The sequence below is a fragment of the Myodes glareolus genome, chromosome 14 (genome assembly GCF_982192425.1).
Source record: "Myodes glareolus chromosome 14, mMyoGla1.1, whole genome shotgun sequence".
In the NCBI taxonomy this organism is placed as follows: domain Eukaryota; kingdom Metazoa; phylum Chordata; class Mammalia; order Rodentia; family Cricetidae; genus Myodes; species Myodes glareolus.
In genome coordinates, this window is record NC_142039.1 from 28,572,952 (window position 1) to 28,588,166 (window position 15,215).

The 15,215-nt window shown below is 37.5% G+C and overlaps 1 protein-coding gene across 3 annotated transcripts in view; it reads right to left on the reverse strand.

The window, feature by feature from the left end:
- Positions 1-15,215, reverse strand: part of Wdr37 (WD repeat domain 37) — a 71,399-nt gene that overhangs the window by 37,241 nt on the left and 18,943 nt on the right. For 2 of the 3 annotated variants that reach the window (XM_087896429.1, XM_048460957.3), the window contains 5 exons: positions 12,060-12,156; positions 7,511-7,606; positions 7,147-7,211; positions 3,415-3,550; positions 1,431-1,502 (listed from right to left, as the gene is read on the reverse strand). In XM_087896429.1, the coding sequence (XP_087752555.1) occupies positions 1,431-1,502; positions 3,415-3,550; positions 7,147-7,211; positions 7,511-7,606; positions 12,060-12,156 (466 nt within the window). Of the gene's footprint in view, positions 1-1,430; positions 1,503-3,414; positions 3,551-7,146; positions 7,212-7,510; positions 7,607-12,059; positions 12,157-12,914; positions 13,101-15,215 lie in introns of those variants that run through there. The other variant, XM_048460959.3, reaches the window with a different exon arrangement.

A 15,215-nucleotide genomic window follows, 5' to 3' on the forward strand; every position in this document is an offset into this window, starting at 1 on the left:
AATATACATAAAATAAAAATAATACATCTTCTTTATAAAAGCATGGAGAATGTACCACATGTTCTACAAAATTTTATCATACTTTTGAGTTCCTAGTACTATATTTGGGGCAGTGCATTTATAAACTAAGAAAGAACAGACTAATGAGAAAGGACAAAAGAGACAAGCAGCAGCAGGAACAGCCTGCTATTGTATGACAATGTTGATGCTGTAAAGGGAGAGAAGGTGCTGAGAAAGAGAGGAGGTGGGGGAGAGGCTACGATTCAGAGGCCTAGCCTTAGAGGAGACCACCAAGATGGTCAGGAAGGTGCTGAGTTAAATAAAGATTCATTAATGGGTGTGGCTTAGCACAAGCTAAAGGTGATGTTGAGTCTATAAATTGAGCCTAAGCCGAACTCCAGCATAAGTGGAAATGTTCTCAAGAGACACACAGTGTCCCTCTCTTTGGCTACCAAACTGTCACTGGGAGAATTATTGTGTCTTAACAACATGCAGGAGTCCATCTGAGGCTGACCTCCAAAAACAGAAGAGGCTTCCACTCTATAAAATACCAAAGGAATGAATCCAGGACTGGAATGAGTGGGGATATTACCAAAAAAAAAAAAAAAAAAACAAAAACAAACCTCTTTCAAAAGTGAGAATCTTTAAACCCTGTTTTCTTCAGTTAAACTTAGCACCAAAAAAAAAAAAAAAAAGGGAAGGAAGGAAGGAAAAGAAAAAAAAAGTTTCTGTAAGAGAATGGAGGCAACAGGAGCCTAAGTCCCTTCTCTAAATTCACATTATGTTCTAGCCTTTGTCCTGTTGATTTCTATGAACTGTTAGGATGGTCACAGGCACAGCAGAGAAGAAATCACACACACTCCTGATCTAAGTGCCCAATAACAAGACTATCAACACTAAGGAAACAGGGGAGCTAGCAAAGCAGGGGAATGAACTGGTAGGCAGCATTGCACAGAGACTGGATGAAGACATTCTAGGTGGAAGAAATTTACAAACGTTTGGAAGAAAAATGTAAAAATAAAATTTGATCAAAACATTGTTAACACCAGGATTCACTGAAGAGGCGGAAGAGAGCTACTGTAGAACAGAAACTGCAGACCCAAACACAGTCTGTGGGAGAAGCCTTTACTTTGCCTGATCAAACTATTAAGCATTAATCTCTAACACATGGTTCCTAATAAAGAATTATAAAGTTACACAATGAAGACTAACACACAGCACAGCTTAAGTATTCTCCCTGTATTAGTCACACAACGTAAAGCTTATCTACTCTGACTGCATTACACTGATCCCAACCACCAAAATATTAAAATTTTATATCGAGTACAAAACTTTCCACCAATATAGACAGTACTATGAAGGAACTCTAAAAGGCACCAAAGAAACCCAACTTCTGATGCTTGTGCTGATCCCTGTAGGTAAATGCTTACCTGAGCCCATATGGCCAGCATATTTGACAAGACATCTGCCCGTCTCTATGCTCCACAGCAAAGCCGTGTGATCTAAAAAAACGAAGATGTCAGAACTTAGCCATCACTGATTTTACAATCTCTTAAAAAATACAATAATATTCTAAAAATGTTAAGTCACATAGCCCTAATAGATATTTTTAATTTAGTTTTATTTTATGTGTATGAACATTTTTGCCTGCATGTATGTCTATGTACCCTTGAAGGATAGACAAGGGTTCTGGATCCATTGGGACTAGAGTTAAGAACAGCTGGGAGGCACCACGTGGGTGATCAGAACTCAAACTGGGGTCTCTGGAAGAACAGCCAGTGTTCTTACCTGAGTCATCTCTCCAGTTTTCCAAACAGTTCTTGCAACTTTGAAGCACTTTTAAACACTGAATTTAATTTCTCTAAGCTAAAAAAATTCCTACTACTTTGTACAATTCAATTATCCTAAAGTGTTGTAATTGTCTGAAGCCACAGAACTGGAAAGGACAACTGGACTTGACATACTAGTGCACTATGACACCGAGGCCATCACGTGTGAAACTGGAATGCAGACATCATCACAGTTCTATTATCTTCTAAAACCAGAGCCTTCCAGAACACCTGTGATTCTCAAAGTCAATTAGCCTCCAATTCAGTCAAATTATATGAAATGATGGCTGTCCCTCTGGACCTTTTCTTCTCTCAAGCATTAAGGCGGTAAAGGGAGAATTAAAGAAAATTCTAAAATGAAATAGTAGTCAATTATCCAAAGCAAATTTCAGAATTATTAGAAGTCATTCCTCCTTTTTTAATAATACTTCCAAACCATCCAAGATATTTTAGTATGACTACAACTACAAACAGGCAAAGACACTGTCAACACTCTAACTAGGTTTCCTGTGTCTTTTACTTTTAAAAATCAGAATCCAGGCCAGGTGGTGGTGATGGACTACATTAATCCCAGGACTTGGGCAGCAGAAAGAGGCAAATCTATGTGAGTTCAAGGCCAGCCTGGTCTACAGAGCAAGTTACAGGACAGGTAGAGCTACATAGTGAAACACTTTCTCTAAATGCAAAACAAAACAAAACAAAAATCAAAATCTAATGAGAAAGGAATTTCTCACAAGCTAAGAAAGTCATTTTCAACAACCAATGATCATTTATATCTGAAGAGATAGTGTGTTAGACTAATCTGAGCTTTCATGAATTATCCTGTTAGTGGTGAGACCTACCCTGTGACCCCCGAAGAACATCCTCCCCTGAAGAGCAGCCTCCTGTGACAACTCAACAGTCTAGAGAATATGCATTTTTCAGTTGCTAGCAGAAACTTCCCCTTGACTGCTAGAAGAAAAATGACAAACCTGTCCCCAAATCAGAAGCACATCTGGCTTGAACAAGAACAAAGCCAATCAAAAAAAAAAAAATATATATATATATATATATATATATATATATAATATATATATATATATATATATAAAATGTTTAAAAACTATCTCACCTATGCTGTGTTGACCATTCAGATACACACACTCTCACATAACTAGTTGGAGTCAAGTCTCTCCTTCCTTAAAAACATTAGCCCTGCCTTAGCAGTGACATCCACCCACGGATTGCAAAGGAAGACTACAGTCTCAGGAGAAGCAGGTGCTCCCATGCCAAGGCAAAGAGTTTTCCTTTTTTTTCCCCCTTCTTTCCTCTTCATTTCATTTTTGTTTGAGAGACAATGTGACAGGACTTTATCTCACACAGTTCATGCTGGCCTGGAACTCGAGGTCCTCCTACCTCTACCTTGAGTGCTGGGACTTTAGCATATACCACCAAACCTGGATCCAAAGCTTCAGTTTCAATAACTCTTCCAGCATGTTTTTCTTTCCAGGAACTATTCTGCCACTGCTAATTGTAAGTCACTTCCATGAGCTTTCAATCAAAGCCACATCTTATACAAAGCCAGCTGCAACAGTGTCTGGCTCACCAGCAGACGCTGTCCCAAGAACCACAGGCTGTGTCCTTGCAACACTGACATCCCAGATGCCATCCCTGTGGCCAATATACTCCTTCACAAGCTGGCAGATGGCCCTTGACGTGGTAGTCTTAAAGCTGGAGACAATCTAAATTAAGAAGAAAAGAAGCACTTTTAAACACTGAATTTAATTTCTCTAAGCTAAAAAAATGCAAAACAGCAAAAAGATGTCTTGAAAAATGTGTAAGTAATTTAAGAGGATATTGTAAACACTAATGGAATATAATACAAGCATCAACAGAAGGGAGCTGCCACACACAATACAGCTGTTTTCACTGCGCTCATTATCAGACGCTGCAGAAAATTCTCCCACTCCACTAGTGGATTCTTATCCAGATAACGTCTCACTGCGAAGAAGGCACAGGTGGGCCTTGCAAGTCACTCTTCCCCAAACCTCAATCACCAAACAAAATTCTCCATCTTTAAAACACACATATACACACAAAGAGAAAGAGAGAGAGAGAGAGAGAGAGAGAGGAACAGACAGAGCCCAGACAGAGACAGAGAGACAGGGACCAGACAGAGAGAAACAGAAATGAAAAAGTTGATAAAAACATACCCCAAACTACCAACATTAAAGCATGTGTTCACAGAAGAACTTCCTTTTTTTTTTTCCTGAATTTGATCAGTTTACACCAACCACATATCAAAAACAAAAAAGCCGAGGCTGTAAGAGGAATCAAATGACCACACTTGTAGCAGATGAGCAGGTTTGTTAAAGATTGTTTATTGAGCACTTGCTTGAAGCCACGTGCCATGCTAGAGAGACAGAACTGGGAGATACAAAGGCCTTTAAGAAGCTCATATTCTAATGGGAAACAGACAGGAGATGATACAGATGAGGAACACACAGGAAGGTACTGGTCCATATAATGACACACACAACAATTCTCATTTTCCTTGTAATGAAGACTATAAAGTGAGGAAGAAATAAATGCAAAGATTTCTTTAAACTTTGGTCATGAAGCTGCTCTGAGATAAATGAAAACATTCCAACTTTTAAGTAAATCTGGAAAAAAATATAAAGAATAACAAATTTATAAATCAAGCAAAAAATGAAAACAAAAATGAATGGATTCATACAGCTTGCTTTTAACAATGATTCCGCAAAGCCTAGGACATGTATATAAATTTACTCTTACATAAACATATGCAGTCATAATCTGTTACATTAATTAGGTATCTGCTTTCGAATTATCACCGACACAGTAAAGACAAAAACAAAATGCTTAGTTAAGAAACTGAAATTTTACAAATAATATAAGTCAATTCTATTTAACTTGGTTTAAATTTTACAGAAAATAGAAAATGACTAGTTCAAATCTCAAACCCATTATTGTCATCTTAACATTCTAAAAGCTAGTCTCCCTCCTAAAATCAACAAAAGTATCCCTCTACATTATATGTAAGCTTGTACTTACAGAAAATATTACCAAGATGCCAAATAGCATTACATTTTAGGGGGAGAGAAGTTACAGACCATACAAAATTTGCCACCATCCTTAAGTTGTGGTTCATTTTCCAAATCTCTCAACATTTCTAATATAAAGAATGCTATTATAAGAAACTACTGAGCCACATATTTTTTACCTAACCCATTCACAAGGTAGAATGGAAGAGGTACTACCATGGGAATACAACTGTATACTTCAGAAACACAATAATATGCTTCCCATGAACACCGTGGCATACTATCTCACATGCCACTTCCATAATGCTCTATGCTTCAAAAACAAAAGAAACACTAACTTAAGCCAGGCATGGTGGTGCACGCCTTTAATTCCAACACTCAGGAAACAGAGGCAGGAGAATCGCTATTAGTACTAGGCCAGCCTTGTCCACAGTGAGTTCCAGGACAGCCAGGTCAACATAGAGAGACCCTGCCTCAATTGAAAAAAGAAAGAAAGAAAGAAAGAAACTCAACTGAATGAACAACAGAAGATTAACAAAACAATGGCACAATGTTTTCCCATCATCCTAAATCATTTTAACTACAACACAACCTAAAGTATATTAAGAACAAATTAGAAAGACCCTTTCCACTACAAAAAAAAAAAACAAACAAACAAATAAAAACTTTCTAAATAATATTTGCAAATATCTCCATGGGTTTCTTTAAAGTAGTTTTCAGGTGGACTGTCTTGCCCAGACCCCACCCCATAAGCATTAGCAATCAGTCATGAGCAGCCTAGGGAAGGAAAAAAACCTCTCCAGGTTTACTTCATACACCTCTGCACTCCCACTGTCTCACCAAACATGCTACTTGCCTTTCATGGCTCTGAGTCACAAGGAGGGCAAGTAATGAATCTAGACTGTAGCATGTTCTTGTTGCATTCGTGCTTAGCTTTAATACCAAGAATCCATGCTGTGGTACAAATCAGAATATATCGTTATCGAAGTATTTCTTCAATGTTCAGATGTCTTGTGTTTCATTATTTATAAGATGAGTACATACAGTGTACAAACTGCTGTAAAGTCCATTAGGAATATGCTCTGACATATTCTAATCCTAAAATGACTGCTGTTAAATAGTTCTAATATATTTTTTAAGCAAAATACTATTGTGCATGCCCTTACCTTTGTCCAAACCTTGTTTTTATTGCTCATGATAAAAGACTGCTATATATATCTTCCTCTACTTCAGAAATAACCAGAAAGTTTTAAATCCTAAGACCACACATTGTATACACAGAATTGTAAGCATCAGAATAATCTATTTAATTCAAGAAAATGTAACAAGAAGTGAAGAATATAATTTTATACTTCATTTTGAAGAAAGACAAGTTAATTACAAATTTCAAAACAAGGTTGAACTAGACATTACAACAAACAAAAATCCAATGAAACAACAATTTATATCCCAGTTGTTATCTAAGTACACAGTAGAATATGTCAGCAATACTCATGCTCTGTTCTAAATAATGATTACCAAGAATTTTTAAATAAGGAGGAAGGCAGAAAGGCTAAACTTCACCTCTTAGTGACAATTAAACCGCACTGTTCCTGTCAAATAAACGACTATCAGCCCAAGACAATGGATTGTAAAAATAAAAGCCGGTGATATTTATGGAAATTGTACTACAAATTTCAATTTTTCTCCTCACATTTAACCCAAGATGTACACATTCACCAAAGTTAGGGAATTAATTTATCTTTTACATACTCAAAATACTCCAAACTAGAGATGCATAATGAATAATATACAATAACTTTCCAAACAATTAAATCCTTGCACTTCAAGTCAGTATTAGGCACTTTAATAGGAAAACTCCTTGACTGCCCCTAGATGCCTCAGAAGCACATGCTCACCTTCTTCTTATACTTAGAAAATTGAAAAAAATAATGAAAATGTAACTTTAGCTCAGAGAGAATTTCATTCCATAAAGTTTATTACCTACCTCTCTGAATCCATATACTTTTTAACAAGCCAATTAACAATAAAAAATATATTGTTTATCTAAAGACAAAAATTACTAATGCACAATATATTGATCTCACTGAAGTTAGTATCTAAGTTAGTATCTAAGCATCTATATACTTACTACAGCCAGTTAGCAATGGTTGCATCTAGAAGCCAGACATTTTTCTATTACACATTTCTAACTGGAAAATATGCAAGTTAAAGTACACATCTGCACACCGTAAGCACCACATGACTGGCTCGAGAGCCAGTGCCTTGCATACCTTGCTGGTGGAAGCTTTGTAGGTGGTCTTTAGCTTCTGAGAAAGCTGACTGGTACTGTGACTGGCTGTGGAGACAGAGAACTGACAATCAAACACCCTTAAACTCAAGAACCGCAGCATTACAAAGTGCAGTTATGCTGGAGAAAGGGAAACTCAGATCTGGGACCCCACCAAGTCACAGACAACAGAAGAGCTGGAAGAGGGACCCAAGCTCTTTCTCATCTGACCGACATCTGAATTATGCCCTCCAAGTCTGGCTGACAGCAGAGACAAATGAGTCAGGGTCCTCCATTAGATCCCAGTTCCCTTGATAAGATACACACACACACACACACACACAACACTCTACAAGCATTTATTTTACCTTTTGTTTTGAGCTGGCCCTTACTCAATTCTGCCCCATCGATGGCTTGTCCTTCACCAGCTAAGCGTTCATTAAGAGTATCAATTTCTCTGCGCACTGGAAATAAAAACATTCCTTTTAAAAAATGTAAAATTTGGTCTTATGTTCAAATGTATTCATCACTTCTACAATTTACATACATGAGAATGTTGTGAGTTAGGACTATCAAAAAAAAAATAAGATGTGAAAAATATTCTAAAAAGCAAGGTGATAATTTATAGTGTCCAAATACTCAAGCCATCATTCCAGGTATCATTCCAAGAACAAAAGTCAATGTTGGGAATGAAGCTCAGCTGGTAGAGCACTCACCCAGCATGCATAAGACCTGAGTTTCATCCGTGCACCATATTTACGAGATGTGGATGCCTAGAATCTCAGCATTTAAAAGGTGGAGACAAGAGAATCAGAAGTTCAGGGTCATTCTCAATTACATTTCAAGTTCAAGGCCATTCTGGACTGCATGAGATCCAATCTTTAAAAATAAATAAATGAAAGCTCACTTTTGTGACCCTGTGACGATTTAACTATCAGGATCTCAAGCAGAACCATGCATATCCAAATTCTTATTCCAGCATAGTTTCCTTTTTGGGATTTCATGCACTTAAAAACATTCTGATACTGCCTAAAATTCAGTGAAATAATTACAGTTTACTTGTGGATACTGAAACTGAGGAAAAAATATAGTAACAATATGCAACTACTGGTATATGACACAGGAAAATATCCACATGAGGATTATATATAACTGATTTTAAAATTCCACAATTTTAAATTGAAAAATTAGTAGGAAATGCAGGATTAGGACCATTACAAGGAGCACAATCACTAGAGAGCACAAACACAGAGAACTATGATTCTTTTTACTATCAAAAGGACCTTGAGAAGGGCCTCAGGCATCCACACTGTAAAACTGAAAGAGACTCGCCCAGGCAAGTAACCAAGTACTAACCTGGTACATCTGGAACCTGACTTACACACAGGTTCACCCAACTCTAGGCCCTACCTGCCGGCCAGAATACCATGAAGCTTCCTGGAACTGTAGGATACTCATCTGACCAAAGCAAGTCAAGGTCACAAACAGGCTGAGGTCAAAAGACTCTACACAGCACCCATGCTAAGAAACTGGGACTTATCAGTACCAAAGAGCTAACAAAACCTTTCTCTATGTGCTAGACAATATAAAGTTAAAATATAAAATATAAAGTATTCCAACATGAATAATTTTTAAAGATTTATTTTTATTATTTTTAACAGGGGGAGGAGGTGCTTTGTAACATGAATGCCTTAGTCACAACGAAAACACCCTAAATATTTCCGTTGACAAACTGATCTTTAAAAATATCCTTAAAAGCAATCTACAGATTCAACGCAATGCCCATCAAAATCCAAGCAAAATTCTTCAAAGACCTCAAAAGAACAGTACTCAACTTCATTTGGAAAAGCAACCCAGGATAGCCAAAACAATCCTATGCAATAAAAGAACTTCTGAAGGCATCACAATTCCTGACTTCAAACTCTACTACAGAGCTACAGTACTGAAAATAGCCTGGTATTGGCACAAAACAGACAAGAGAACCAATGGAACAGAATAAAAAACCCGGATATCAATCCACACATCTTTGAACACCTGATCTTTGATAAAGAAGCAAAAGATATCCAATGGAAAAAAGAAAGCATATTTAACAAGTGGTGCTGACATAACTGGATATGAAAATGTAGAAAAATGAAAGTAAACCCATATCTATCACCATGCACAAAACTCAAATCCAAATGGATCAAAGACCTCAACATAAAGCCAGTCACACTGAAGCTTATAGAAGAGAAAGTGGGAGGTACACTTGAACGCATTGGCACAAGAGACCACTTCCTAAATAGAACCCCAGCAGCACAGACAGAGAGAAAAAAATTAATAAATGAGACCTCCTGAAACTGAAAAGCTTCTGTACAGCAAAGGACACAATCAACAAGACAAAATGAAAGCCTACAGAATGGGAAAAGATCTTCACTAACTCCACATCAGACAGAGGTCTGATCTCCAAAATATACAAAGAACTCAAAAAATTGGATACCAAAAGATCACATAATCCAATAAAAAAAATGGAGTACAGACCTAAACAGAGAACTCTCAACAGAGGAATCTAAAATGGCTGAAAGACACTTAAGGAAATGTTCAACATCCCTTAGTCATCAGAGAAATGCAAATCAAAACTCTGAGATTCCATCTTACACCTGTAAGGATGGCCAAAATCAAAAACACTGATGATAACTTATGCTAGAGAGGTTGTGGGGAAAAGGGAACATTTCCTGCATTGCTGGTGGGAATGCAAGCTGGTACAACCCCTTTGGATGTCAGTGTGGCGATTTCTCAGAAAATTAAGAAAAACAACGTTCCTCAAGACCCAGTAATACCACTTTTGGGTATATACCCAAAGGATGCTCAATCGTGCCACAAGAACATGTGCTCAACTATGTTCATAGCAGCTTTGTTTGTCATAACCAGAACCTAGAAACAACCTAAATGCCCCTCGACCGAAGAATGGATAAGGAAAATGTGGTACATTTACACAATGGAGTACTACACAGCAGAAAAAAATAACAACAGCTTGAATTTTGCAGGAAAATGGATGGAACTAGAAAACATTATTTTGAGTGAGGTAGCCCAGACACAGAAAGACAATTATCACATGAACTCACTCATAGGTGGTTTTTAAACATAAAGCAAAGAAAGCCAGCCAACAAACCACAATCCCAGAGAACTTAGACAACAATGCAAACACTAAGAGAGACTTACATAGATCTAATCTACATGGGAAGTAGAAAGTAGAAAAAGACAAGATCTCCTGAGTAAATTGGGAGCATGGGGACCTTGTGGGAGGATTGAAGGGGGGAGGGGATAGGCAGGGAGGGGAGAAGAGAAAAACATAGAGCTCAATAAATATCAATAAAAAATACATTTCTAGATTTAAAAAATCCTTAAAAGCTGATGCTATACATAGTAATTAACTTATTTTATTTAATTTTGTTTTTTTGTTTGTTGAGACAGGATTTTTTCTGGGTAGTTCTGGTTGTCCTGGAACTCACTCTGTAGACTAGGTTGACCTTGAACTCATAGAGATCCACCTGCCTCCATCTCCCTAATGCTGGGATTAAAGGCATGCACCACCACCCAGCTCTAATCTTATTTTGTAACAAAATTAGAACTGGTTATTCCTCTAAGTTCTCAAGATACATAAAAGTAATGTAGAGAACCCAATATTAAAACATTAAATTTTCCAAGAGCAAAATGTGAATGACACAGAATTGCATTTTCTTTATGACTTATCTAACCACAGAAGTTAAAGGTGTAAAACAGTCTATAATTTAATTGCTGCTTATTAATATTCATCCGATTCTTAGAGAAAGAAGTTTCATTACAGTTTAAATGGTATACATGTTATAAACACCATTCCTCCCTCAAAATGAAAATTACCCAATAACACCAAAAGGGATAAAAGACATTAATTTCCCAATGATGAAGCATTAACAACACATCTGCCTGATCTAAAACTTGACGAAAATTGCTCATCTTCAAAGAAATATCACCAGAAGAACTCGAAGCAAAAAAATACAGAAAATGTTTTCCTTTGAAGAATGTGATGGAGCCAAAAAGTTATATAAATTTCTTTAATATATGTCAACACATTTTTGAAAATTTTGAAGAGATGTTATACTTGTGTTTATATAATTTATGACATATTTGATATATAAAAAATAAAAGTCATTCATTTTGTATAAAACTGTGACTTTGATTGGTCGATCTGGTAACCCCCTCAAAGATTCTCAAAGCCCAGTCCTATAATTTATGAACAATGTTACCCTATAAATTCGATGGCTCTGCAAGTAGGGAGGTCACCTTGGAATATCCAGGGGTTCAATCAAGTCACACTTTCTTAGGATTGGGACAGATAGAATGGCAAGTCAGAGAGGAAACAAGAGAAAGCACACATCACTAAAGAAGATGGACACATAAGCCAACGACAGTGATAAGGGAGCCTGTCCTAAAAACACAGTCAACTGCATTCTGTCGCCACACAAATAAACAGGAAATGTTTGTCCCTACAGGCTCCAGAAAGGAAGACAACTCTGCAAAATTTGATATCATCCTGTCAAGAATCATGTAAGGTCCACAGAACCGTAAAACAATCTATTTATGTGTATGGTTATTTTGTCTGCATGTATTTCTATATACCACATGAATGCCTGGTACCCTTGGTTGTCAGAAGAGGGCACAGATCTCTTGAAATTGAAATTACAAAGTTGCGAGTAGTCACGTGGATGCTGGGAATTGAAAACAAGACTTCTGGAAGAGCTTTTAACTGCTGAACAACCTCCCCAGCCCCAATAATATGGTTAAGTTAACACCAGAATAGAAAATAATAGAGTGATGACTCTCAAACCACAAATGTTATTCTCAAAGAGTTCAGTGAAGAGGTAACCATTTTTTAAACACACTAAGATAGGAGATACTCACATTCTAAGTTTTCGATGTAAAGATTTTCAAATTCTCTTTCTATCTGACCAAACAGTTCCAACAATGTACTGCGAACTGAGGAAGGCAGTTTGGAATCCTGTACAAGATAAATATTTCCATTTAAAATGAACAAATGAATCACTTTAATACCAGGCAACACTGTTTTTTCAAAGTGAATTATCATTTATCTTAAACTCTTTCTTTATAACATTATATATTTTATTACTTATAAATATGAAGGTTTAAAGAATTTAAAATTTAGCTAGGCATGTAGCTCAGTAAGAGCATGTACTTAGCATGCACTTTGGGTTCAATTCCCAACATTCAACATTTTTTAAGATTCAAGTTTCTACAAAGGAAACAATAATCAAAATGCATTCCTAGGGGAATACAAGATTTAAGTGCAAACATTTTACAAAATAACGTAACTTTTCCTTTTACATGTGTGAACATTGTCCTCTGAATAAGCCGAATATATGCTAAAGATCTTAAAGACTAACTGGCAAACCAGAACACCATGACTGTGGATCCGTGAGGATTCAGAATGAGAACCCAAAAAACCTGGAACTGCCTTCCGTGTTTTTTTAACAGTCGTTTACTATCAACATCAGTAGGTGACCTAACATCCTGATTGCCAGATAAACCTTTAGAGTGCACTGGACACACCTCAAGCATCCACCAATCTAAAAGCTAAGGATGTCAGAACATCTGAAACCCACAGCAAAGACTCCCCTGCTCTGCTGTAGCCTGCCTATGAGAAGACCAGTGCACTGATCTATGCCGCTCTTCTGTTATGTGACTCAAAAGGTCGGTCTTGTACCCTCTTTCATAGTAGAGCAGTCCACTCACACCTACCATGCCAGCTGCAATAGCAGACACTGTCACGTTCTTCCCTCCTGGAAAGGGAAGGGCACAGAGGCCACTCAGAGATCATGCTAGTTGGTCCCACTCCAAAGAACTTCAGCAAACAAATAAACTGTCTATCTAACATGGAAAATTCAGAAAGCCAGTAGAGCAGTGCACATGTCTAGGCTGCTCAGGTGAAAGAACTGTAAATTGCCTGTGAAATGCCTACCATGAGATACAATTACTACCTTATACTACATCACAATGGAAGACAATTCTAAGAACAGATTTACCTCATGTGGACAGTAACTCTAGAATATGCCAGCAAACAACGTAGAATTTTCACTGCTAGTAATGTGATTAAATCAAAAAACTTTGAAGAACCATTTTAGATTGTCTACCTACACTGTCCAATTAGTAGACACCAGCTACACATGACTATTTAAATGTCAATGTAATTATGTTCTTTTAAATACTAAGTCATACCAGTCATGTTTAACTGCCTACATGTTACACTGACCTTGTGGCACCTTTATCAAAGTTTATAACACTTCCATCATCAAGGAAATCCTATCACTCTCTCAAATGGATGAATAGTGACTCAAACCTGAATGCCCCTGAATATGACTCTAAAAGTCAAGATTAGGGGGTTCAGAGGTTAAGAGCACTGACTGCTATTCCAGAACACCTGGGTTCCATTTCCAGCACTGACATGGCAGCTAACAACTGTCTGTAACTCCAATATCTGACATCCTCACACATACATACAGGCAAAACACCAATGCAAATAAAATAAACTATTTATTAAAAAAAAAGAGTCAAGATCTTTACTGAAGCAAGCAGTTCTAATGATAATCCTAATTAATTATGACTAGTGGCCTTACAAGAGTTAAGAAAAACACACACAAAGAGGAAAGACCATGAGGATGCAAGAAGGTGGCAGTCACCTACAACCTACAAGTAAGGCCCTAGAGGCTCTTCTACAACTTGATCTTGGATTTCATCCTACAGAATTATGAAAAAATTAATTTATGTTGTCTAAGTTACATAGTTTATGGTATTTGTTGCAACCACCTAACAAAGTAAATACTGTCAAAGCTATTTTTATATCCAGCACTAGATTAACTTTTTACAGAAAGCAGACAGGGCAGAGGCGACCCTCTATAGTCACAAGTTTTACAGCTGTAGATCAGACAACTGTAGATGAGAAGCACTGAGGCAAAAGCTAGACAAGGTGCAGCATGTCTGCAATCCCAGCAGAAGAGGAGCTGCGACAGAATTCCAAATCCCAGGCCAGACTGGCCTACATATAGCAAGATCCCCTGTTAAAATAACAGAAAGGTAAAATATGTGCTGAAGGGGTCGGGGTGGGGGGGCTGTAAAAAACAACCTGCAATTAACAGGGTGGTCCCCATTTCATCATCACTTCCTTAAGCAGTATAACAATTATGTTCCCAGCATCTACACTGGATCAACTTCAACTGAATATCTACTCTGTGGAGGCCATAATCCTGTGAGTTTCTAGGTGAACACTACTGCCCCTATAGAATTTATATACTAGGAGGCACTTGCAAGAAGTTGCTTACACAGTTCTAATAAGATGATGAAGGCCAATTTCTCAAATGTAAGCCTTTTTATCCTACGGCACTATGGCTGGTACTGTCTAATTGTGAAAAAAATGGTGATAAAAGTTGTCTTGACTAAATCTCAATTGTTCGATTTTACCAATAAAGACTCAGGAGTCAGATGCTGGGGTGAAAGTCTGCTAGCTCAGAAAAACAGAAAAAGCACCCAGCTGACTTTCCTCCTCCACCAATGTCCCAGAAAACTCTCCTTTCTCCTACGCCATCTCAAACAAAACTCTCAAACTCAATGTCCCTCCCTTCTCCTTCCTATGTGTCTTTCTATACATCCTCCTGACTCTCTCTTACCCTCTATATTTTCTTCCTTTTTATGCTTTGTGTGTGTGTGTGTGTGTGTGTGTGTGTGTGTGTGTGTGTGTGTTTCGAGACAGGGTTTCTCTGTAGCTTTGGAGCCTGTCCTGGGACTAGCTCTTGTAGACCAGGCTATCCTCAAACTCACAGAGATCCACCTGCCTCTGCCTCTGCCTCCCGAGTGCTGGGATTAAAGGCATGCGCCACCACCACCTGGCTATAATTTTTCTTAATAATCCTATGTTTACTTCATGTCAACTAGTTGCTTGTTCCACCTCTTGACCTATGGTTGATTTTACCTGATCCTGTTTACAATATTCAAGCAGAAAGCTCTTGAATTAAAGGTATGTGCTAGGCCTGAGCCATACTATAACTA